Here is a 27,059-nt window from a genome sequence, read left to right as displayed (position 1 = left end):
ATATGCCCCTGCCGTTATAGAAATGGCTCATATATGCCCTTTTACTTAACAGAAATTTTTTTAATAAATTAAAAATTCATTTTTTTTACTTTAATTTAAGAAAATGTCATGTGGCTTTTAAAATACCCACCTTCCACTCCACCATACCACCCGACCCAATTGGAAACAAAAAATCTCACCCACCCAAATTAACCTAACTCATTTCATTTCGTTATTTCCACACTCAAATGAAACCAAAAAAAATTGTGAGGGTTCCAGTGAGCTCTACAATCCTGAGTTCGGGTGATATTTGAGAAACGAATATTCAAAACTTCGATTTATCGGTGAAATGGAAGGCAAAATAAAAATAAAACGTCAAACTGCCTCTTTAGAAACTTAAGCGGCCGCAGTAGTGCCCTTCTTCCTTGGATCTGCCTCAGTTCCTAAAGTGCCCACAAAATAATAAACCCAGTTATTTATCAAGCATTTAACATACCAAAGTTTGCAAGCATCAAATATTATTACAAGAGATGCGTTATGCATCCTATATATTGCACATTTAACATTTACTTTGTTAGGGTCTATAAATTGATCCATCTTAAATAGAAACAGGTAAGCTTATATACCGTAAATCCACAACTTAAGCATAAAGTGAGTGATAATCTATCTCTAAACAAACATGTTCATTTAGTGTGAAAAAGATCAATGGATAAGAAAGAACAAATTGCTTGAGAAATGTACCAAGCAGAGGGCACCCCCGGATAAAGAGAGGAAACACAATCTGGTAAAAAAGAAACCCTCGAATTGGAAAAGGAGATAAATGTATGCCCAGAACAAAGCCATCAAGAAATCATTCTCGTCCTTGTATAGCCGAAAGAAGAGGCAATTAAGGGAAATATTTATTTAACTGTATTCATGTCCTAAAATTAGCAATCTTCACTCAAAATGAGACCGGATACTAACAAAAAAATTATTTTTGTTTCTGTTGAGGTGGAAACCATGAAATGAAATGGGTGAAGTTAATTTGAGCGGGTGGGTTTCTATTGTTTCCAATTGGGTCGGGTGGGTATGGTGGAAAGTGGGGTATTTTAAAAGTCACATGACATTTTCTTAAATTAAAGCAAAAAAAAATGAATTTTAATTTATTAAAAATTAATTTGTTAAGTAAAAGGGCATATATGAGCCATTTCTATAACGGCAGGGGCATATATGAGCCATTTTTTAAACGGAGGGTATATCAGCTCCAAATCATAAAGTTTAGGGGTAAATCAGGACCTTTTCCCTATATTATATTTGGGCCTAAACTCTCTTTTATAATATAGTAGAATTATAAAAACATTACAATTGGGACCACAAAACAACTTTATATTGTGATTAAAATAATTTCAAAAAATATATATTGTATTTAATTTAATTTATAGTTTATTTACTTTCTTTGGATATTTATATTCCATATCTTTCCTTCCATGGCGAAATTGCATATCTCCTTGCAATGAGTGTCACCTCTAATGCTGGAGCCATCTCCTTGTCCCGGCGCGTCGATGAGAGACTCCCTGGTGGCTCTATGAGATGGAGCGTGGGGGATACCCGCAGTTCAGTGGAGCCGTTAGGTTACCGTTGTTAGCAGATAGAGTAGAGAGAATTTTGTTGTTTGTCAAATTTGTATATAGTATAATACTTATATACATAGATAATTATATTGTAATATTAACACAAGTTGAAATAGTGATTTGTGAATACAAGTATATTTGGATACATAAGTAATATATTCAATTTGAAAGGTTGATTAGGCAATACAAGTATAGTTGGATACATTAATACTATATTTTTATAAATAAATAAATACCTAAGTTAACACCAACCCTCAAGTATTATAGGAAAAACTTGACCAAAAAGAGATTGACGTTTTGTTGGCTTTTTCAATTTTTTATACAGTCGAATACTTACACACTTTGATACCTACACATTCTATTGTTTTTCCATTTTTCTTATTTAACAACAGTGTATTCATATGTATACTGTATTGGTGTATTCATTTTTGGTTTAACAATAGTGTATCCATGCATTTTCCAAATTGTTGTGTTCATATGCTAAAATTGTACTACTTTACCTTGTTTGATGTATTAATACATTAAGTTTTTATAAATACTTGTATACTTGATATATTAATACTTTTAAGTTTATAAATAGAAACACCAATTTGAATTCAAAGTATTCATATGCTAATTGTACAAGTAATATATTTTCCTTATTTAGTTATTGTAATTACAACTGTATTAGTGTATAAATAGAAAAATAAAAACATATACAAAAATACAACGAGAAAAAGACATAAATACTCTTTTATATTCAAAATTTTATGAATACCTTTATAATTAGTATTTTGTGAATATATTGTATTTATGAATATAAATACAACTTACTATTGTATTATGTGAATGAATAGGGATATGCATTCAATATGTAAATATTAGTTGGTAATTTAATAATGGAAATTTGAGTGATTTAGGGACATAATAAAAGGTTGGCAGTTATGGTAACATACCGTACCTTATTTAGTACATTATAAGATCGCTGTATAAATAATAATAATAAAAAATTAATACAAACATGCAGCTAGAAGTTGACATAAAGTGTAGTTATTTTTAGTAAATAACATATTTATAGCTATTAAACTTCAATAATCCTATAAATATAGTCATTTTTGTAAGTTGCTCAATTTTAAAATTGTAGATTATTCTAGAGAAGGGATTTATTTGTAAATAACTAGGAACTTGCTTGTTAATTATTATTTACATTTTAGTCCCTAAGTAAGTAACATAAATAGAGGGGTATTCATTTGTAAAATCATCAAGCAAAAATCAACAAAGTTCTCTACAACACAATTCTTCCTAGCAATCATCTTGTGTTCTCTCTTCCATTCTCTTAGTGATTCCTAGAGTTTTAGGCTGACTTGACATAACAAGTGGTGCAAGAACGTGAGCGATTTGTCAAATGTCACACGTATGCTTAGTGGAAGACTAAGGATGTGACACTCTTGCTAAAAAAATTCAACTTCTTAAAAACGTCGTTGAAATTTCATAATATATTTTACTGCTATATTCTCACGTTCGCAATGGGATGAGGTGGGGCGGGTGCCGGTGTGGGATGGGGTGAGCTTAAGGCTATGGAGGACGGATTCTAGGTTGTGCATGATAGAGGCGAGTTTTTCAAAATTAATACGGGGTGGGGTGAGGCAGGGCAAATTGCGTCTTTATGCAATTTTATGTGGTTTCAAGCTCAATTTTAACTTTTACATGTTATAAGAGTGATAGAGCACTCCCTGAGAGTAAGAATACACAAATATCATGAACGATTTTTTTTTGGTTCAAATTAATATCAATTGAAAGTTTCTTGAAATATATATTTATATTGTTACATATTTTAGTGTATACAATTGAATCAATAATTTCTGGAAAGGTATTTTTTCCAAATAAGAGCGACACTGATCATTTTCTTGTCTTTTGTTATATTAGTGAAAACCAAATGCTTTTTGACTTAAGAAGAAATTTTTTAAAGAATCTTAAAATATTGAGTTCTATGAATTTGATTTTGTTTTGCTCTCCAAAAAATTAAGATAATTTGGTAATGGTCATTGTTGTTGCTCAAAGTTGTTAAACATGAAACAAAATTAATACAATATTAATTTTAATGTAGCTTATTAAGATATTAAAGATAGTAAATAAAAATAATTTAATCAAAGCTAATACAATTCCTTATATAAATCGCAGTTAACTTCTAAAAAATTAAATTCAAATAATTAACTATTAAATTAATACAACTTAGCGAAAAAATAAATTTACTTATGAATTTTATTTTTAATATCAAACTTAATTTTAAAAATTTAAAAACTTATGTGGAACAAATTTATGTGGAGAAGGATGAAGCGATTGAATTTTATTTTTTTACCATACAAGGAAAGGTGGGGCATGTTAAGTTTTTGCTATTTAAGCTCCACGTGCTCCACATTCACTCTGCCCCGTCCTGCCCCATTGTCAACTTTGTCTATTCTTGACAATCTTTATATTTCACTTTTTAGGAAATTAAAATGGTTAGATGAAAGGAATGAATGTCAAATAAAAAATAAACATTTTACTAAAATGTGTACTGAAGTACTTATATTTACTTCTTTTTTATGATTTATTCATTTCATATAGAAATTCTAGTATATTATATTTGAAAATTAGGCCAAATATACATGGGAAGATCATTATCAATTTATTTATTTATTTGAGATTTTGAAAGCCTTCATATATTTTGAAGGAAAGGAGAAAAAGAAAGAAAAGAGAGAAAAAAAAAGGAGAGAAAATGAAGAGATGAGAAATACACGAAGTGATATGTCAATTACCGACGTGCTTTAGTTGCTTGGAGTCAAATAAAGTCTCTATGTTTTATTAATTTTACTTTCTTTTTTTTAAGTTTAGCTTTTGAAAATTATTTTATTAAAAAAATACATATGGATTAAAGTTTTATTCTTGCATGCTAGATTTTTCCTTGAGTTTTTTTATATATAAAAAAACTAACCATAATATATATTCGGTAGTTATTTTCGGTATTCGAATATTAGAAAAATATGTAAATTATAAATATAAGGAGATTTTAGGACCACATAAAATACATATTCATTTCTTGGTGTCTGCAAATTGCAATGTGAAGGTATTTAGATGCTTATAAGCTAGTCATATTGACTTATAGTATCTATATATTAATAAAAATACCATAATACTTATAAATCAAAATCAGTCAAAAACTACAAATTCTTCACCTCCAACTTATGACTTTTAAGCAACTAGACACTTTTAATTTGATAATTTCTTTTTTTCTATTTTATCTTTATTATTCTGCTAAATTTCAAAATATCTTTTCTAAAACTAAAAATTCCCAACTTCTTTTTTTTTCACTTTGTGTTCACGTCCTTCCTTCTTCTTCTTCTTCTTTTTCTTTTTAATAAAAAAAATACTTTTAAATTTATAATTTTTGGTTAAACAAAAATAAGAAAATTTAAGTCATTTTAATAAAAGAATAGTTTATCAACACTTTTTTTTATAACAAGAACATCAATTGCTTATTATCATGAATTTCAACAATTTATTTAGATACTTTACTAATTATTTATAAGATTGATATCAACACTTAAAATTTATCGACTATTTACAATCAATTAATCAAACAAACTCTTATTCTTTTAAAAAAAAAAGCATTTTTATCTTTCAAAAGTTTGATCTAACAATCTACCAGATTTCTTCCTTCATTGGCATTATTATTGCTCCATCAATCTTCCACTTCGAACAGTTCCTCCTTTGCTATTGAGTTCTAGTGATAGAAGAAATTAAAGAGTATAATTTATATTTCTTTTAGCAAGCATAATTAAAGCTTAATGCTTGGGGATAGAATTATAAATTAATCATTTGTACTGTATTAAGAAATATTTTTAGATAATGAAAATTTGTAGGACTCTGTAAAACGTGTTCAATTCTAATTGGACTTTATAAGATTATTCTATTCCAATTAGGATTCTTGGAGACTACTTTATCCTAAACTCTAACTTATGCGTATATAAAGGGTAATTTATTCCCTTGAAAAGACATCTCAAGAATTGTATAAATTAATGGAATATTCACAAGGAGATAATGAAGACATCAAATATTGAGGGTATTTATAAAGATTAAGATCTCGAATTTTCCACAAATTTATGAAATATTCATAAAGTGCACCGTACCACCACCCAGTGTTCAGAGAAGTGTGAAACAGAAAAAAGCGATAAGGTCCTACTTCACGCTTTAAGCGAAGCGCTCGCTTCATTGAAGTGAAGCGTAAATTAAAAGAAAAGAGACCAAAATAAATAAAGACAGTATATATAACCAAAATTTCAAATTAAAAACCAAAAATTAGACATCACAAAATCCTCCATATAACATAACACAAGCAAAGTCAAAGTTATATTCATGGTTCAACATCTAATTTGTTTAATTCTACAATTCTTCTACTACAAGATTATCAAAATCTTGTATTCCTCCATTATCATTATACTGCTCATCATCTTCGTCAAGTATCACTATCTCTTTCAACTTCATCCACTAGGAATAGACTTGTAGCTACTTCTTTTCCCCTCCTATGTGAGCTTGAAGTATTTCCTCTTAAATCATAACGGTTTTTCTCAACCGCACTTACCTCCCCAACACCAAACCAAGTGAAGTCAAAATTTTCCTCAAAAATTTCTTCATCTTCAGCATAGTCAACTCCAGTTAGCCATTCATTGGCATCGTCAATATTGTCCAAACGAATCGGATCAATCACATTGAGAGCATTGTAACGACGCCTCAATGTTATATTGTATTTTATGAACACTAGGTCATTGAGGCACTTGAGGGTTAGTCTATTCCTTTTCTTAGTATGAAGCTGCAAATAAATTAGGGCAGGTAATTATTAGTAAGAGATAAGATAATTATCTCAATATAATAAATCTTTTATCTCTTACATGTTCAAACACACTCCAATTTCTTTCACACCCCGATGAGCTACAAGTTAGACTTACAACTTTGATGGTGAACTTTTGTAATTCTGGAGTTTCTAAGCCATACAACCTCCACCATTCAACTATTCAAAACAACTCAAAATTTAGCAAGTCTAAAGAAATAATTTAAAAGCTAAAGCTAGAATGAAACATAAAAAACACTCATTCACCTGGTGACTTCTTCGTTCTTTGTCTAATAGCCGTTTGTAATCCAAAAAGTCCATCAGCACTCTTATAAGTGCTTATCTCATCTGTTATGGAATCTTGGACGTCTTCATCGACAACCAACTTAGCAACACATTTATGGAATCCCTTCCACACTTCTTTATTCAGTAAATTATTTTTCTACATTATCATAAGAAAATGATGGGTTCAAAATTTCCAGCTGCATGCAAATGATGGTGAAGTTGAGTATTCTACCTTTTATCAATTATCTTAAAAAACTTTTGCATATTTATACTCATCAGTAAATGCTTTTTGAATAGCTTCCTTAGCCCTATCCATTGCTTCATAAAGGTACCCCATTGGTGGTTTTTGCTCCCTATCCACCAAACGAAGTACCTTAATCAAGGGACCACCAACGTTGAGAGCATGCACAACATGATTCCAAAAGGTATAAGAAAGCATTATGCGTGCAACTTCTTTTCCTGTCACATCTTTTGCAAATTTACTAGTGTTCCATTCTCTGAAATGAACAAACTTCTTAAATTGGCCTTTTGTGTATACATGTTATGCAAGGTCAAGAAAGCAATAGCAAATCTAATCTTGCTAGGTTTCAATAAAAAAATTTGTTTTGTGAATCTCCTCATCATATTCAATAATAAAGGCCTTTGAACAATGTAGGAATGTACCGTAACTGCCTTAGTGAAAACACCTGTGAAGGGTCTTTCCTTGAAAATGTCCCCAAAAATCAAATTTATGCAATGGGCTACACATGGAGTCCAATATATGTGCGGGAACACTCCTTTCAACATATCACCCGCTTTAACATTTTCAGCTGCATTATCTGTAACAACTTGAACAACATTTTATGCTCCAATTTTCTCTATTGTGTTCTAAAATAAGGAGAACATTTTGATTGAATCAGTAGACGAGTCACTTGCATCAATGGATTCAAGAAATAAGCTTCCTTTTGGAGAATTCACCAACACATTGATGATCATTTTTCCGTTCTTGCCGTCCACTTATCCATCATAATAGAACATCCAAACTTGTTCCATTCTACTCTATGTTCTTCCACAATTTTTGTGTGTCTTCCACTTCTTTGGCTAGACAACTGACACTAACTTTGTGATAAGTGGGAGGCTTCATTCCTGGACCACATTGCCCTACGGGCTCAATGAAGGCTCCAAAAGTGTCAGTATAATTGACACAATTGAAGGGGAGTCCTACATCATACACCCACCGTGAAAAGGCTACAACTACACGTTCCCTTAAAATTCCCTTGGCAACATCCTGCAAACTTCTTTTACCATTTTCCCTGCATTATATCCTGGTTTTTGTGGAAAATAACAATCTAAAGGACATTTTCTACCGATTGATCCATAACTTGAAGATATCGCTGCATTCATTGCTCATTTTTGTGACTTCGTATGAAGTGATAAATCAGCAGCTTCACCTTCCTTCATTTCTTCGTCATAATCATCATCAAGATTCGTCACATCCGGTTGATGTAATATTTGACGTTTTAGATCCTTTTTTTCCTCAACATATCTTCTAATTTCTTTCCTCACAACATTCGGGTATATTGAACACCGTATGACATTATTAGAAGTACCCATAAGTTGTTTCTTGTGATGAAAGATTCCGCCTTTAGATTGCTTGTTACAAAACACACATTCAACTGTGGAACAATCGATCTCACTAACTTTTTTTCCATATTTTCAGGTTGGATCACTCATTTTTTTTATCTTTCTGTTAAGTTTGAAGAAAAAGGAAATATTATTTTCTAATCACTGTAGCAATGTATAATAATCATAGACTCACTGTTAAGAAAAAAAATCAGCAAGAAGTCCATTTTAAAATAAAATAAAATACTGTAGCAATAGATTATATTGTTAAGAAGAAGATTAAGTCAGCGCAGAAAACAGAGCAAAAAAAAGAGTATAAAAAAAAGAATAGAAAATCCTAGGTCCATGGAAAAGGAGAAGAAAACTGATGTAGAAGAAGAAGAAGAAGAAGAAGAAGAAGAATACCTGAGGAAGAATGTGTGAAAACCCTAGAAGAGTAGTCAAATTAAACTGGGTCTATTGAAATAAAAGGACACTGATCTTTTTTTTTTTTTTTTTTTTTACTTTTAATCCTTTTAAGACCTTAAAAAATTTAAGTGTCGCTTCTTGGGCTTCGGCCCGCTTCCTCGCTTCAGCGCTTCATCCTTTGAAGCGGTCGCTTCTTTTCAGCCTCATCGCTTCTAGTCTGTAAAGCGTAGAAGGTTCGCATCGCTTCGCTCCATCACTTTAAGCGATGAAACGCTCGCTTTCCTGAACACTGCCACCACCTACCTTCCACAACCACCATTATCAGGCCAACCATAACTATCACTACCGCCAATTACCAAATTCATCGTGCAACCATCATTTGCAATCATCACCATCATTACATCCACTAATCACAGTCGATAATTCCCATAATTAGTAAACATTATATATCGCTAATTGCCTTCATCATTCAACATCATCATTAACTATCAGTATCATTCAACTACTAATTATTATTCATCACCATAAAAAATCATGGTTAATCACTACTACCAACCACTATATCATAATTACTATTCATAACCACTATGATTAGTCAACACCATCCTAAAATTGACATACACACACAATCACCATTGTTAGTCAGTACCATCAATTTTCATATAAATATTTTATTAATATAATATTAGATCAATTGATGTATTATTTGAATTTTAGGTTTATTGTTTTAAACAAAGACAAATTTTATACATTCAAGTGTCAAGAAACAAACCGTCTTAACTATTTAATATTCTAATCTTAATGTAAAATATTAATATTTAAATTTAGACCTTTAAATCTAATGCACATCTTGATACCCAGATGTGTATTCATTTTCATAGAGACTTAATTTTTATGAAAACAAATTAGGCATAAGATTATCACATCAGAGAATGGAAAGAGATGGTGAAACATCCATTCTCTCAAGGCACATAGGCTTGAAAACTAGACTTATGAAAATAAATTTTATGAATTTTATTAACAGCACATGTAGAACATAAACTAAAAAATTTAAATAAAGGAAAAATAATGCTAGATGAAGATGCTTGATGAAAAGTAGAAAAGGATGTATGATCCAAACGAGCACGTCAAACGCTCAAGGATGTAGCATAAGAAGCAGGTGGAGATGACTTTAACATAGGAAAAGTATATAATCCTTCTTCACTCGGACCTATGTATAATATGCCCCTCATCGCCAAGTCTTAATAAAAAATGTTAAGAAAAAAATTTAATTGAAACTTGATTAAACTTAGCAAAATAACTATTATACAATTAATTTTAAGTAAACGGTTGAATCATGTAAAATGTCATCAAGATTGAATGTTTTATCAAATATAACAACTTAACTTTTGCCAATGAGAGAAATAGAATTTTTTTAATGATTACCTATAGTAACTTCTTCATGATCTTGACATGTCATTTTTCTCTGTGCTTTCACATGAAGGATCCATATAAACCAAGATGTGCAAAATTTAGAGAAGATGCAATGGTAGATTTCTAATTTAAAAATATTTACACGTCTTTTTTTAAAGTTATTTCCTAACAATCAATAAATATATACAAATACACATTCACTCAAGTTATTTCCTAACAATCAATAAATATATACAAATACACATTCACTCAAGTTATTTCCTAACAATCAATAAATATATACAAATACACATTCACTCAAGTTATTTCCTAACAATCAATAAATATATACAAATACACATTCACTCAAGTTATTTCCTAACAATCAATAAATATATACAAATACACATTCACTCAAGTTATTTCCTAACAATCAATAAATATATACAAATACACATTCACTCAAGTTATTTCCTAACAATCAATAAATATATACAAATACACATTCACTCAAGTTATTTCCTAACAATCAATAAATATATACAAATACACATTCACTCAAGTTATTTCCTAACAATCAATAAATATATACAAATACACATTCACTCAAGTTATTTCCTAACAATCAATAAATATATACAAATACACATTCACTCAAGTTATTTCCTAACAATCAATAAATATATACAAATACACATTCACTCAAGTTATTTCCTAACAATCAATAAATATATACAAATACACATTCACTCAAACTACTACGTGATAGTACCCTTACACAGTTACACCATCTTTTTATCCACTTTCAAAATCCTAACTCTGACACTCACTGCAAATGCTTTATGGACTGGCATAAAATATTTTTATTATTTTGGACTATTTTTACTTAACATTTTTTTCATTATTCATTTGGATATCCCAACAGAATGGCCATATTTTTTAGGTTAATTATATGCAGGGGACGGTGCTAGGTTGGTGTAGAACATGATCTACACGTTTTGATTATTTAGATACCTATTTCTCAATTTTTATTTGAACACTTTAGTCATGTTGTGTCATGTGATCCTGAAAACTTGTTAAAAACATTAGCACATTGATATGCTGTTGGATCTATAGTTGTCTCTTAACTCAACAACATAAAATAAACACACTACTAAAACAATTAATGAATTACATGTTATATTCGTTGTCAATTTATTGTTAATAACTCATAATTAATAAATTTATTTGTTGCTTATTCCTATATTTTTAGAGAAAGTATTGGAAGAAAGAGGAGCGGATAGCTAGAGATTTTATGTACTACGTGAAATGATTATATTAAAGAATAATTAGTTATTACTATTGTTGACTAGTGGATCTTTATAAAATTATGTGTATTTAAATTACAATTTCAAACATTTATTTAAAGAACATGGAGATATATGATTTATCAATGTAGTGTCATAAATTATTCCGATATAACTATGATCAACTGGTTGCTCCTCTAATTGAAGTATGGGGACATTTTTTCGTTACCTAGATTACACCTTCGGATACCCCATAAGGAAATTTTTTCTACTCCCCCCAATTTTCACTTTACGCCTCTCCAACTCCCCTTATGTTATAAGGAGTGAAATTAGACAAGAAGAATCTCTATAGAAACTAGTCCTTTATAATTCGTAATATATAAGAGAACGAGACACAACTCCGATCTACAGTCGGGGGAAAAGATGTGGATCGATGACCCTACATAGACAACTACATAGAGAGGTCTCTACTAATCTATATAAAAGAGATTGAGACACATCCCAGAGCTATGAAAAAAGATGTGGATTGATCACCCTATATAGAAAATTACATAGGGGGGTCTCTACTAGTCTTTACATTCCTTAGTTTCGTTTCCCCACCCACCCACCAAGAAAAATATTACAACCTATGAGGTCTGCAAGTTTCGCAGATTTAAGTAATACTCCTTCATAAGATTATATAAAAATTGGAGGAATTTCGATAATTTCAACAATTTATCGAATTTTTATAATTATGAGGAAAAAAATATAACTTTAAAAATGAAATTGTATTTTCAAACAAAAATTCAACTCAAGTCAATTTAATTTCAAATCATTATGCCATATCACATTTCAAATGGTGCTTAAGAAAAGGGCTACAAATAGAAAATCTTTTTAAGAGTTAAAGGAGGAGGAACAAGTGAAGAAACAAGAAATAAAATGTACTCCTTTATCCTATTTTACGTGACATTTTTTCTGTTTTAATCTGTCCCAAAATTAAAAGAATGTCACTTTATCATTAGAAATAATTTAATTTTAAAAATTCAATTTTACCCTTAGTTAAATGATTACATACACATAAATATCTAAGGGTTGTTTTAGACCACATGTTTGAAAAGTTTTCCATTTTTCTTAAATATCTTGTCAAGTCAAATGGTGCGACATAAAATATGACTAAGCTAGCGTTTGACCCCAAATTCCAAAATATTCTTGGCAAATCATTTTGGGATGAAGTTAGACCATGCGTTTGGCCATAAATTTTGAGAGAAATATTTGACTATTTCAAAAAATATACCTTTATGTTTGTATTACCATTTTATAATGAACATATACTGTTAATAAATAATCTTATAAGTTATAACACAATTGATAACAATCAACAACAACAAAATAACAATATGAGCAGTAGCAATACATTAATCGCATACTCATACTCGCCATTGACTCGAGATGAATTATAACCTATTAAAGATAAATTGTTCTTCTTTTTTTTTGCCACAATCTGTATAGACAACAGAGAGGAATAGTTGTTAGTTATTAATGGAGTAATTTAGTAGATAAATATTAGTTGAAGTTAATAAATGATGGATATTTTTTATAAAATATAAAAAATTGAGGTAATTTTTTATTTTTTTTAAAAAAATTCTAAATATTAGAATTTGGCCCAAATATTAATTTTTTTTAGTATTTGAGAACTTGTGATATTTGACAAATATATTTGTCAACTACTAACAAATTGTATGACCAACCTAATGACGTAGTAAATAAGGCTTTATTTGATTTACATGAATATGACGATGTTGTAAAAAATTCGACAGTTGTGAATCCTATACCAAACAAGATTTATGATGCAACCATTACTTTGGCCCGAGATGGGGTGGTTGTTTTCACAGATGCAGGTCTACAAAGGGAGAAGGAAAAAGCAAGCATCAGATGGCGGCTATAGATAGATGTGGTCATTTGCTTCATGCCTTTGGTACTCCTATTCAATTTGTAGGGAAGGCTATAACTGCTGAAACACTAGCAATTAGGGAAGCTGTGGAAAGAGCACTACAAAAGGGTTGGTCAAAGGTTCACATACTGTCAGATGCAAAGAATGTCATACAAATGTTGCAAAAGAATGTGATAACATCTTGGGAAATAGAGACCATTTGCGAGGATGTCTGGCGATTGATGAAGTCTTTTGAAGAAATCGAAATTATATATATTCCTCGAACATGGAATGTATTAGCCCATAATCTAGCAAAAATTTCTATTTCATGTATAAATACATTTTCTTGGGATTCTGTCTTCCCAAGTTGTGTTGTAACGGATGCAATGATGTCTTATGGACATCTGAAACATGTTTTAAAGTAATGCAATAAAGTGTTTTCCTGAAAAAAATAAAAAAATAAACACACATTGTGATTGACACTATTCTATCAATTTATTTTCCCTCATATCTTCAACCATTGTACTATATTGATACTATCATATGTTGAGAAGGGGTCAAGGGGAGAGTTGAAACTTAAGCAATATTACACTTTGCATGTTATTTTTAATAAATCAGATCAAATAGTGCATAAGAAATATCTCACTATAACTAATGTCAATATAATTAAGAGCTTATTTGGATGGATTTTTGGTTTTAAACTTACAAGTCAAAAGAGCCATAAATTAGAAGTTCTAACTTTTTGACTGACTTATTTTTATCATTTTATCTTAAGATCAGAAGTTTATAAACATTTTTTAAATTTGTCCAAACAGTCCAAAAATGTTTAAAAACTATTTTAACTTTAAAATATTTAAAATAAGCCAAACCAAGCAGATATTAACATTAACTTTAAAATAACTTTAAAATAAGCACTCAAAAACTACTTTCTCTTGAAAAAACATTTGCGAGATATTGAAAAACTGATCTAAATTAGGATATAATTAGCAGTACCCCCAGGAAAAACAAATGAGTGCCCTTGTTCTGTTAGTACAAACTAGGGAAACCATTCTTGAGACCAAGGTTCAAATCCAACTAAAGCTCTTTTTCACTGTCTTTTATTTTAAGTTTAACTAGATATAATTATATTGATACATCCAAAATCTTTAAATTTGGAGTTCACCTATGCCTATAGTTATAACAGTGAGAACAAGTGAGAAAAGAGTGACAAGCCACCCATCTTAATTTTGAAAAAGGTAAACCACCCTCAATACTTATAAAGAAAAGGACTGAGGCAGATTGGTGGGATATTGAAAAAAGCAAAAGTTTGGAGATCTACTTTTTAACTTTGCTTGCAAAAGTTCTAGTTTTGCATGTGCGCCATAATGCCTCTATTTTGACTTCTATCATCCCCTTTCCATAACCACTATCTATTTCAAAAACCATAATTTATTTTATAATTTCAACATTTTGTATTTATGATGAAAATTTATAGTATATATAATTATATTCCATATCAAAATACAAAATTCATATTTGTATTGGGTAAACAAGTGGTCTGAACACGTGTCAGCAGAGATAATTTTGTAACTAAGAGAAGGAGAGTTTGTGAACTAATCAAACATATGAAGAAAGTTCATATCTAGATAACATGATTAAAAGGACAGATACATCAAATATTATCACACGAATATTTGGAGTACGATAGAGGAATAGTGCTTGTCACCACTAACGACATTTTCATGTGGACAACTTCATTAGACCATTACGTATAGTATTTTAGAGTTCGAGCGGACGTTCTTTTTTTTTCTTCGAAATAGAACCTCTTTTATTATTGCATCAACGAAGTACATAGTTTAAACATATTTTTTGCATCCTGGATGATTCAATTTGGGAAAAACTTCTCCCAAGAGATTTCTTTCAATAAAGAGATAGACTATCTAGCTAAACTATCAACTATTTTGTTCACAGATCTAGAAATATATATAAATTCAACATGATTGAACATGCTTGAGAGCTTGTGGTTTATCTTTTTAATGTATAAATAATATTTTTGATACACTTGTTGGTCATTTGTATCCCAAGAAATACAAATATACAATAACAACACTTTTAGATTCTTATGCTCCAAATTTTTCTTGTTCATCAAGTGTTTGTCTTATATTTGTTAGCTTTATTATTATAACTTTGTTTTTATCTATTAAAATTGCAATATTCAATTAATTATAATTAAACCTTAATTATGAGTTAAGTTAAGAAGCATGTTCTCGACCTCATACAAATTTAGTTGTACCGTTTTACTGGCAAACAATATTTATATTATTTTTGTGTAGGAGTAGACCACAGTATCTTTGTTGTTTCTCTTCTTGTTGGGCATAAACAAGACAAACCTTAACAGCTACAAATATCACCTACTTGTGAACATATAGTCTAATTAATTACACTGTTTTTGTAGGCAATAATTCATTGACAACCTTCTCTTGGAACAGTTCAATGTAACAAAGTCGGTTGAACCTAATCCCTTAACTTAAATCCTTAACAATTTAATAATATGCTTGCTTAGTAATTAAAAATTTACCCATGTTGGTGGCTATATATGATTTTTTTTTCCTTTTGGTTTTTCATTCGATATTCGGGGTCTGTTGGAGTTCTGATTAAATTCAAATCGTGTACTGCAGAGTCAATTTGAGAATGAGGCTCCCAACAAGATTTTCTTCATACTCATGATTCAAATATGAGATCTGATTAAGAATAAAACAATCTCATAACTACATAATTTATGTTGTTTTGCTATATATAATTTCATGTCAAACAAACACATAACTACACCATAATTTATGTTGTTTTGCTATACATAATTTCATGTCAAACAAACACATGGCTGCAGTAGAAACAAATATATATTTCACCAATCATATTTTCTTTATAACAATGTGTTTGGTACAAAAGAAAATGTGTTTCATAAAAAATGATTTTTCTAATAATGTTTTCCTAGAAAATAAATTATTATTTTTAAAAAATATGTTTAATCAACAAACATAATATATTATCCTATGAATATTTATATATTTGTACAAGCACAAAGAGAGTGGATGTGAGGTGAGTGGAGGTGTTGGGGTTGGTTGATGAACCTCATTATTTGACTATATTTGGTGTTCCATACTCATATTAAGATACGATTAAATATATAGGATCTGTTTCTCAGTTTGACACTTTCAACATACTCTAATATTTTTCCATTTTTAAAATCGAATTCAGAAGGCTCTAATTAAGGATGAAAAAAATACAAATCATCCCACCACGACTTTTGTGATGTCTTCAAATTTGTGTTTGATCATACTTGGTGTGCTCCTTTAAGGACTCAATTTTCCACACCTACTCATCCCCTATAAATTCTAAAGAGAGACAACATCATAAAATATGGTCTACTTTGTTATCAAACATCTTTACTGCCTCTGCTCTTTCTTTCTTTCTTTCTTTGAAAGATGTCACTTTTGGACTTCCATCTCTTCTTTCTTGATGGAATCAAAAGGTTGTTAAAATGTGACATTTTGGCATTCTAACTTTTTAAATCATTTCCAAACAGTGACATTATATCAACATTAAATTATTAATTATAATAACCTAATATATACAGTAATGCCCAAATGTAACATCTCAAAAAAAGTGAATAAAAGAAATCATTTTTCTTCAATCTAAAGATACATATTCTTATCATCATCATTACATCTCGTGAGGAAACCACTTTATTTGTAAGGAACTTATAATCATCTTCAAACGGATCTTAATTAGGACATGTTCTCTTAATCATTTGATTTAAGAGTTAATTTTGCATATCAAGGTTTGTTTCCTCTGAAAGTAACCTAACCTCATGGATAATAATGCTCTAAATCTAATCATAGGGCTAAACACTAGATTTGAAACTACTCTTTCGAATCAAAGAGTTTCATAGACTAGCCTACTAGACAATATTGTTAGTAGAGGTGGATCTAAGGCGAGTTCTGCAAGTTCAAGAATTCACTCACTACTTCAACTCGAAATATGTAAATATATACCAAAAAATCAAAATTTGCACATATAGTAAAATTGTACTTATTTTGAATCTACTAGACTCTAAATTCTAGATCTGCCTCTAATTATCAATTCATATGCCCTTCTTTACCATTCCAATTAGCCTTTCGTTTTTTAATTTTCTCACTTGATTTCCAATACTCAATTTGAAGCTCAACTAATTCAGATTCGCACTAAAAAATTCCCACTTTGGGAGTAAAACACCTATCAATGACGACTTCATATCCAAAACTTGAACTTGAGATTATCATTTGGTCAAGAATGGAGGAATACTTACCACTCTGTCACAACCTCGGGCGGCGATAGTTGGACTATGTCTTAGTAAACCCATAGTTGTGATCCATTGATGAAGAAGAAGATAAGGTAGAGAGTAAGTCTGAAATATGATACAAAGATGGAGAAAAAGAACTAGTAGAAGAAGACAAACTAATCACTCAAATTTTGAAGTGTTTTACATTGATGATCTCTAATGAAATGTAGATGATCACATAACTAAACCCCTAGCAATAGCTTGATTCATTTTAAAACTAGTAGTTCCATACACAGGCAAACCATCTCTAGTTGCATGAACATGACCAATCATGCCTATATTCTCAAGTTCAAAAAGATCAGAACTTGCACAACTCCTACCATCATCTTCATCTTCATCTCCATCTTTGTAAAATCCTCTGTATTGATGCTTTGGTTCTTCATTCTTGTATATGCTTTTGTGACCACAATGTTCATCAACAATTACAGTATCAGGGCAAAATCTCACTGACCTTTTCGATTTATTACTTCTCGAAGTCGAAGAAGGGGTTTTGTTCAAGCAAGAAGATGTAGTTGAGTCATTCACTGATCTTGATTTCCTCCACTCTTCATGATGATTTTTCTTCATGTTTCTCGAATTGAATATTGAATTTAAAAAGTTTGCTATTTTCCCACCTGGTGAAATAGGTTGTTTCACCATCTTCAATGCTCTTGATTTTGTTCTCATGAACCTTCCTCCTCCTTCACATTTTGGAGTTGTATCTGTATCTGTAGAGAATGTAACAATCTTGTCTGATCTTCGAACTTGTCTTGTTGGTCTTGGCAATGTATTGATGGATCTTGACTCTGTTTCTGAAGAAGAAAACATGCTTGACTCTGTTGATGAACTTGAATCTGAACTGAAGTGTCCTGAACTTTGTGTATATTTGTAACTTTCCATCCATTTCTCAATCAATATTGCACGTCGAAGGCTCACAATTTCTTCTTCATTGTTGCTCTTTTTATTTGGGACTTCTTCATGTTTTTCTTCTTCTTTGGATTCGTCAATTGAATGATAAATAGCTTCCAATAAAGAGGAAGAAAACGATGGTGTCTTACGCCTTTGATGAGGTCGTATTATTGGCTTTTCCCATGAAGACATTTTTCTTCTCTTCTCTTCTCTGGATCAACTGAGAAAGATGAAATGAAAGTCAAAATGGGAAATGGGGGCTTGTGGTTGATGCAATTGAGTAGTAGCAAGTAAGGGGATGCATTTATATAAAAACAGGGGTGGTAACTATTCGGTCATTCTTAATTATAGGTCAGAGTCGTTTTTGTTAGGAAGCTAGCATTTTACTCCAATGTGGAACTTTTGTGTGTGCATTTGGATTTGGTCAGGTAATTACTGCTTTAACCTTAACTAAAGGTTTCATGTTCGAGTCTCTCAATTCGAATTTAATCGAGCTTCAACTGTGGATATCCAACCAAAAAAAAAAGGGAAGCTTGGCGCGCGCGTGCGTGTGGTTCTGCCAGAATGGCTAAGCAAGTGCTGTTCAGTTTTCTTTTTACTCACTGTCTACATCTGCCTATTATTAATTTTATACTATTATTATTGTAAACTACAAGAAGAGTTGATTACTTAATATTCAAGTACTTGTTTGTCTAGAAACTGTTATTATTATTATTATTATTTCAGAAGCACTTGTATCTCCTAGGTGTAGGTGTAGGGGTGGAATATAAATTGAGCACAGTACACAACTTCTACCAGCAGTATCATGACATACCACACGTTTTGTTTTCACCAATTATTTTGATAGAGGCCGATGAGATAAGTTAATTTGCTGAAAAAAAGTAGTAGTAGATATAATGTAAAAAATACCCTTGCTAGAACTAAAAGTCATGTTGCAGTACACTTAACGGGAGGAAAAGCCAAAAAGGGGCACAGAGAGATGGTTGATCATAGACTCACAAAATGACAATCGATTTAAAAAAACTTCTTATTATACTGGTATCTCACACGCTAATACTATACAAAAACCAATAATAAAATGACAAATGTGTCACACGGGCTCATAATAATTATAAAAAATGAAAACTAGTTTTGAACTCTAATTAAAAAATAATTTTAAAAAACATTTTTTAATCTCCCCTAATCACCTACCTAACCCTTTCCCCTTCGTCACCCACCGTCTTCCCACCTCTCTATTTTTTCTTTTAGATTCAAATGCTAAAAACCTTGAAGCGTACTAGTTGTACTAGTTCTAATTGAGGTGTCTACAATGGCTTAAACCAACCAAAAAAGAAACTAGAAAAGGTTAAAGCATGGTATGTTCGTGGGAAAAGGGTAGAGAAGTGGGTCCATGCTCACTCCAATAGCAAAGCAGTGCACCAACTAGAGTTGGACCAGCTAACGCAACAGGGAATTTCTCAATTTTCAAAAGAAAGAAACTAGAAAAGAAATCAAAAAACAAAAAGAGCCTTTATTGCAGTTTCACACACATCACAATGGTGAATCAGTCCAGGCAAAATCTAAGGGGTAGTGATTTTTGGAGCCAGTAACAAATATGCATATAATTGAGCAGAGATCAATGTAAGCACAAATATGCAATCGTGCCGTTTTAGCCATTCAATGGATCACTCTCTTATCACTAATTAATTCTATCTAGATTATTCCATCTGCATGCAATATAGAATGCACCTCATTTGGCCCCTGTGGAGTTCAATCTGTCAACATCAACTAACTGGTACAAATCTCCCCGCCTTTGTTTTTGAAATGGAAGGTATGTTCTGCACATCGAAATACGACTTTGAGCATATAAATGGGCCAGAAGAAGATAAACCATAACTTAGAGATAAGCTCTAAACATGAACAAAGGGTTGTGACTGAGAACTGTTTATATTGCCCCTCCATCATCTAAGAGAAAGGACACATTAACCATAAAAAAATCATTTTAGGATGAGAAATATTGAAATAAAATGCAGCAAACCAATGCACAAACTGAACATATACAGTGTGAATACATATTCAATCTAAAACTAAGCTAGGGGTATAAGAGGAACTCACCTTCTCTGCTCAATTACTGAATAGTCAATCTCTGCTATTAGTGTAGTCTCCTCATGTTCTGTTGTCACAAGCACTTCTCCAAACTGCAAGATTGAGTTTCTTTAGGTTCCTTTTTTTTGGGTCTGTGGGTTAAGCATAAGATATTAAGCAACAGTTGAAGCCACTTTTACAAAACATGATTGTTTCCAATATTTCTTTTCCACCATTAATCAGCTCGTTAATAAATGGTTTGAGATCCTTCTTGTTTCTTCTTTAAAATGATGTGAGGAACATGTTAACTAAAAGATCTTTGTAACAAGCCACGTCAGACAATAAATACTTACCGGTCCAACAAGAGTAGAGTGTCCCCAAGCTACATAACTAGAACCACCGTCTCTGGCAGGAGAACAAGTTGCTACATACAACTGACAGGAATATGTGCACAACAGATAAGATAGATCTTCGGAGTAGTAAATACAATCAGTGAGGCGCTAGCCATGAGATTCAGAAGAAATTGTGCTCAACTCAGAAATTTAAGTTTTGTACGGACGGAAATAAAAGTGCTACATTTAAATTGATACTAATAAGAAGTAGAGTAATACTATGATACATTGATACGATATACATGATTCCTACTGTCAACTATACATGAAAAGAAAGAGGAAAAAGATAAAGCAATTTGACATCAAAGAAGCACCTCTTAGGCTCATCTAACAGGGTAAGTACAATATCTTCACTTTTGGAAAACTAAGAATTATTGAAATCATCCACGCAATCCATAATGGATTACATGGATGAGAACTTACAGATTCCAACAACAGACAAAAAAACAGCATAATCTTTAACACCAAATAAAGCACTGCATACATAAACAAATTTGGAGACATTTCAAGAAACAAGGCAGCAAACACTGTCAAAGACCAATTGCACAAAAGTACAACAACATACCCAGGGTAATCCCGCAAGCGGGGTCTGGGGAGGGTGATGTGTACGCAACCTTACCCCTACCTTGTGAAGGTAGAGAGGCTGTTTCAGATAGAAACTCGGCTCAAGTAAAGCATAATAAAATCACATATGGAAAGGAAAATACAGTAATGCAGAAGAGTATAATGGAGCATATAGGTATCAGTGTTGTACCTGGCAATCAGCAGCCCTGCAGGACAAGTAACATAGATGTTACTAGTTATTCTTTACGTGCATGTAAAGTCAAATTATTATACAGACTTCATTAAAACTTGACTGCAATGTATATGAACGAAAATGTAAGCAATCAAGTCTTCCTAGGATTCGAAAGATCAGAGTGTCTCCAAATTTCAATGCATCAAGAAGGAGCCAAAGGTTTTTAATAGGACTAGTCCCTCCGACCCTAATTCAATAAATTTATCTTGCCCTTATAGAGTTGAGTAATTTCCAACCTGAAACCTAAGTTTATTAGTTAGTATTTTAAAAGTAAAATAAAGGAGTGACAAACTATATAAAAAAAAGTAGCACAATTTTTGGCATCTAAAAGTATTGAAGAGACATAAAAGACAATGGGAAGAAGAATGAAACTAGTAAATCCTAACATAGACTCATATAAACTTGCAAATCAATATATATCCATCAACTTCCACAACTTAGCTGTATCAACTTAGCCTAGTACAAGAATCACTATAGCATGTGCCATAAATGTTCTTCATGATAAAAGTCAACATGATATCAAGTAGATCGCATGGTCAGCAATAACCATCAATAACAATTTGTTGAAAGGTGCAAAGTACACTCTTAAATTACAAGACACCCTTGTTATTTCCACTATTGTGGGAATCAAGAAAAAGTGGTTTATAGGTATGACTCTGTGATTTGATTCAATATCTCTGCTCTAAGACATATAAACAAACAAACAATAAAGAATGTGAAATGATAAATATCCCGCTTGGATTTCATTTGTCTAGAATTTCATCTGGTACTTACATATTTGGTTCCTAAACAGAATCACTGGGTATGTTGTTGTTGGTTCCTAAACAGAATCCCAGAAACTAAGATGAACCTCAATATTTGACAACTCCTCTTGTGATTAAGAAGGCTTCACCATCAAAAGAAAAGATCACAAAGATAGCCCCCGATGGTATTTTGTAACAAATGATATAAAGTAACCAGAGCACTCAGCACCCCTAGTAACACACTAGCACAGGTTATGAGGAATCAGCTTTTATTACATGATAGAATTAACCAACACTTAGTCACTTGTGTAGTACTAAACTCATCACTACCTCGCCCGTTGCAACAATTCCCAATGCAGGGGACCGGTGGTCATGTTAAAGGCACCAGGATAACAAAGCAGATGAGCACCTAACATGCAGGAAAAAACAGTAGTTAATAGAAAGTAGCTCATAACGGCAGATTAAATCAGACATAAAATAGCCTATTTACTTCCATTTGCAAAATCTAGATGAGACAGGAATACAATTCGTCTACATCACGAATAAATTGTACGCATGGTAAAGTCCATTTATGAGGTAGAGAATATGACAAGCCACATATTCTGCATAGTATTTCAACTGTCTTTAACTTGCCAAAGCTTCCATATCCGATTACAAAACCTACAATCTTCCAATGTCTCAGAAGTGAAGAATTCAACTTGGAGGTCTCCAAAAGTTCAGAAGAAAAGGAGAAGGCAGAAAGGGTAGGTCTTCTGGATGAACATTACATAACTGAGAGAGTAACTGCCATGCATATAGAGAAGATATGAAAGTAAGATATTTATAGTACACATAGAGAAGTATACCTCTTGCAGCATAGATAGCCGCCAGTTCTTGGAAGCGAATATCATAGCATATACCAATACCAATGCGTCCAACCTCTGCATATGGAATTCACTAGTTACTTACAGTAGCTCTACTGAATGGCTGCAAGTACTTTGGTATAAGATTATAGAAATATTAAGCACATCTTCATCAACTAATTTCAGGAGAAAAGAAAAATGTCGGCAATATGCTGTGCATCTTTCCAAGTGAATAGATGCAGCTAACAAGATATCTTCAAAAGGCGGATACCAGTAAAATATGATAAAACAGCAGAGGCTAGTTACTTTTATTTTTTTGATCAAGTACACAATATGCTGGTTACTAGATTGAGACTCACCATCAGACTTGGAAAAAAAGGTTGCAACTTTCCTCCTACGTCAGAATACCTCAAACTTTATATTTGAACAAGTCAAACAAGGACATAACCGATTTGTCACCCCAAATTTTATATAGCATACTACTTAATAGGTGAACAGAGTACATCTTAAATCAGTAAAAAGTTTGTCAAACCTGTGTCTACAATAGTAGGTCTCTCTCCAGCTGTTAGGGTCCTTGATTCTTTGAAAGTCATCTTTCCTGGAATGTCAATGTCAAAGAGATGTATCTGCAAAAGCATTGTTTTCAAATTGAATTAGTTAAGGCACTAAGGCTTAAGAATTCCAAACATGCAATTAAATAAATTTATGATAAATAGTAGATATAATGAACATAATTGGACTGCAAACCCATGTCATAATCATTTTTTTAAGTGTTTTTCTTATAACTCTTTCCAAATGAGAAAGAAATATGCAGACCTTCCTATGCTTGGCCAAAAGCTTTCCATCTGTGCCAAAGACACAACAACTGTTATATAATTTATCACCGCTGCGTTCAGGTATAGAGCCACCAATAATTGTAATCTTTCGACTCCGAGAAACTTCAGATAACATCCTAGTTGAAGGAGATGCATCTCCACCAGCATCAATGTCCTCTGCATATACTGGAAAACTATCATTGGAATATGGACTATTCCATATTTCCTGTCATAGCAGGAAGCAATTGTGTTAATTTAAGCCTCACTTAAAAACAAGAAGCGAAGAGTAAAAAGAAATACTAATGGAAGCAAGCTAGTGAATGTAAACAAAATTAAGACAGAATGCAGGCATCACACCATGAGTTAGACAATGTCAAAGAAACATCATAGAACTCTCTCAGTGACTCAAATACAAAGGGATGCATCCAAGTTCATCTAAAATAACCAACAAACAACAGGACAGTAGACAAATAAGAATTTATACACATTCAGCAAGCAAATTAATAATTTAGTTCAGACATGAATTATAGGCCCATTTTCTAATGTAAGAAGGACAAGGAACAAGGAAATAGTTAATGAGGAAAAGTTTAATGATTGAGACAGATTCTATTTCTGATGCTTTCATATTTTGAAACACTTAAAACCATAATTTAGTTCAGACATAAATTATAGGCCCATAATTTGTGGAATTCTGATACCAAATAACTCTAAGTCTCTCATAAACCATGTACGTCACAGTGATGAATCTTGGTAAAAAACAGATAAAATGTATATATACCCTATTGTAACAAAATTTGCTCCACCTTTCTGGAGTCCAGAGAGACGATTGCATTGAGATAGTTCAGCCATCATTTTCAGAAAATAAAAGGAACTTACAGGGAGAAGAATAAGCTGAGCACCCTTGTCTGCAGCATCTTCTATTGCCTGCTGAGCATGAGCAATGTTTCTCTCCTTGTCGGTAGCTACAGATAACTGGCAAAGAGCAATCTTGAACTGATGCACAAAAAAAATTATGACATCATAAAGTAGCTCTACACTGCGGAAAGATAAACATGAAACCAAAAGTTCCTATCTGTAGGAAATTAAACAATCTTTTTAAGCTTAATATAACCTATAGCGCAGAAAAAACAGCTTATTGCAGGAACCTAAGTTGCTCGGACTCGGATGGGGGTGTCCAATACGGGTGCGAATCTAGAGGTCGGCTTCATGATATAAATTTTATGATTTGGGGTACAGATCCAGATACAAATACGGGTGTGGGGATTTGGCTAAAACTAATTCAAATATCAATTTCACCTTAGCTTTTGTTTTTATTACAAAAATCACTATATGTGTTCCAAATTTCTCCATTGATTTTAGTCAAAATACCCAAAATCGGTTGACCAAATCCAGTACGGATTCCACACCATGTCATGTCAACGCATGTGCGGCACTGAAAGTGAAGCATCGAGCAACTTAGGCAGGGACCATAGGGTTATTAGAAAAGTAAGGTAAAGTGAAAAAGTTATTGACAAGCAAATGAAGCTTCTAAAAGGAAAATGAGAAAAGCAACTGAGAGTAATACTCAATGTGAAAAGGTATGTTTACATATTACACCATTAGTCTTTTGATATATGGGCAGTCCATAAATAGGAAAAAGAAGACATTTCTAAAGCTCTATTTATGAGTCCTTAAAATTTCTCCTCCTTTTGACTATATATACATATAAGCAAACTTCACATAATTTTGTATGCTAACCAAATTCGAATATTTACATAGAAATGCAAAAGGAAATGGCCGAATTTAGCAACTTGATAAGAATTATAATCAAATATATAGAAATGCAAAAGGAAAAGTGAGAAAGTTGCCTTGGTGACGGGAGGAGTAGGCAAGGGAAGCGCTGCAGGAACCCTAGCTTCCTCAGGCTTGAAGGAAGCTTCCATAGTTGCAGAAACCAAAAACTTGGGGAAGTTTGTCTTATAATTGTGGAAGGAGGTGTGATGAATAACAGAATTAGAGAAAAATCTGCAAGTGAGAGAGGGGTTTGTAGTGGGAAGGAGGTTCCGGTGGCATAATCTTGTGCCCTCCATTTTCAAAGCTCTGTCTGTTGGTTTTTTACGGAAGCCCACCTTCTGTTTTCTTGACTCTTTCTTTGCACGGATGACAATGAAATCCCATTATTTTTCTAATACCTATTCCTTTGGTTGGAAACACAAGTTATTGAGTAATTTATTACAATATGTAATATAAAATAATTTATTTCATCATTAAAGTATAAATGATAAGATAAATAATCTTATAATTGCTTAATACCTCCAACTAAATTCAAGATAAAATTTTATCTCGATTATTATACATCATTTCAATATTTCCTCTCTCCCTCCTTCAATAATTAGTGAGGGCAAATTTGACAAAGTGATGCTTCAATCATTTGCTTTAGGATTAGAAAATGGGAAAATTAGCAAAGTATTCAAAATCTCTAACATAATTATTAAAAATATCTACACTTTAAAATAATTATAAAAAATGTCATTATGTCAATATTCTAGCAAATATAATGTATCATAATATAATTTATTTACCTTCTTTTTTTTTCTCAAATTGAGCAAACTTTTTTACCCTATTAGGGCTGGCAAGGGGACAGGGACGGGGACTGGGGGACGGGACGGGACGGGGTACGGCGCTAGCGGGGATTGGGGGGGACAAAAATACGTCCCATCCCGTCCCACTATATATACGGAATGTGACGGGGTTCGGCGGGACGGGACGTAGAATTTTTTATTTTTTATATACTTATTTATTTGTATTGAAATTATATGTTATTGAATAACATTTTTAGTTTATTTGGTTTTCAATAACATTT

General features: G+C 31.9%; 3 protein-coding genes across 4 annotated transcripts; all 3 read right to left on the bottom strand.

Moving 5' to 3' along the window:
* Window positions 1-6,063: 6,063 nt before the first annotated feature.
* On the bottom strand, window positions 6,064-9,125 carry LOC107059731 (uncharacterized). Its single transcript, XM_015306542.1, has 5 exons — window positions 9,034-9,125; window positions 6,977-7,217; window positions 6,703-6,877; window positions 6,554-6,615; window positions 6,064-6,417 (listed from the first exon to the last, which is right to left on the bottom strand). The coding sequence occupies exons 1-5, from the start codon at window positions 9,123-9,125 to the stop codon at window positions 6,064-6,066; spliced, it is 924 nt and encodes a 307-aa protein (XP_015162028.1).
* Window positions 9,126-17,694: 8,569 nt separating this feature from the next.
* LOC102599331 (protein BIG GRAIN 1-like A) lies at window positions 17,695-20,382 on the bottom strand. Of its 2 annotated transcripts, XM_015306526.1 has the most exons (3): window positions 20,294-20,379; window positions 19,985-19,987; window positions 17,695-18,785 (listed from the first exon to the last, which is right to left on the bottom strand). In XM_015306526.1, the coding sequence occupies exon 3, from the start codon at window positions 18,755-18,757 to the stop codon at window positions 17,852-17,854; it is 906 nt and encodes a 301-aa protein (XP_015162012.1). In that variant the 5' UTR covers window positions 18,758-18,785; window positions 19,985-19,987; window positions 20,294-20,379; the 3' UTR covers window positions 17,695-17,851. The 2 variants fall into 2 exon arrangements, with proteins under 2 accessions (XP_015162012.1, XP_006342356.1); XM_006342294.2 differs by lacking the exon at window positions 19,985-19,987 and having other exon boundaries at window positions 20,294-20,382.
* Window positions 20,056-26,389, bottom strand: LOC102599008 (omega-amidase, chloroplastic-like). Its single transcript, XM_006342293.2, has 10 exons — window positions 26,065-26,389; window positions 25,094-25,210; window positions 24,219-24,443; window positions 23,935-24,028; window positions 23,406-23,480; window positions 22,891-22,969; window positions 21,776-21,791; window positions 20,983-21,063; window positions 20,660-20,742; window positions 20,056-20,382 (listed from the first exon to the last, which is right to left on the bottom strand). Exons 1-10 carry the CDS (start codon window positions 26,284-26,286, stop codon window positions 20,295-20,297), a joined length of 1,080 nt encoding a protein of 359 aa, XP_006342355.1. The 5' UTR covers window positions 26,287-26,389; the 3' UTR covers window positions 20,056-20,294.
* Window positions 26,390-27,059: the final 670 nt, after the last annotated feature.

This window comes from Solanum tuberosum, unplaced genomic scaffold, assembly GCF_000226075.1.
Source record: "Solanum tuberosum cultivar DM 1-3 516 R44 unplaced genomic scaffold, SolTub_3.0 scf00037, whole genome shotgun sequence".
Classification (NCBI taxonomy): Eukaryota; Viridiplantae; Streptophyta; class Magnoliopsida; order Solanales; family Solanaceae; genus Solanum; species Solanum tuberosum.
This window is presented reverse-complemented; position numbering and strand designations above follow the sequence as displayed.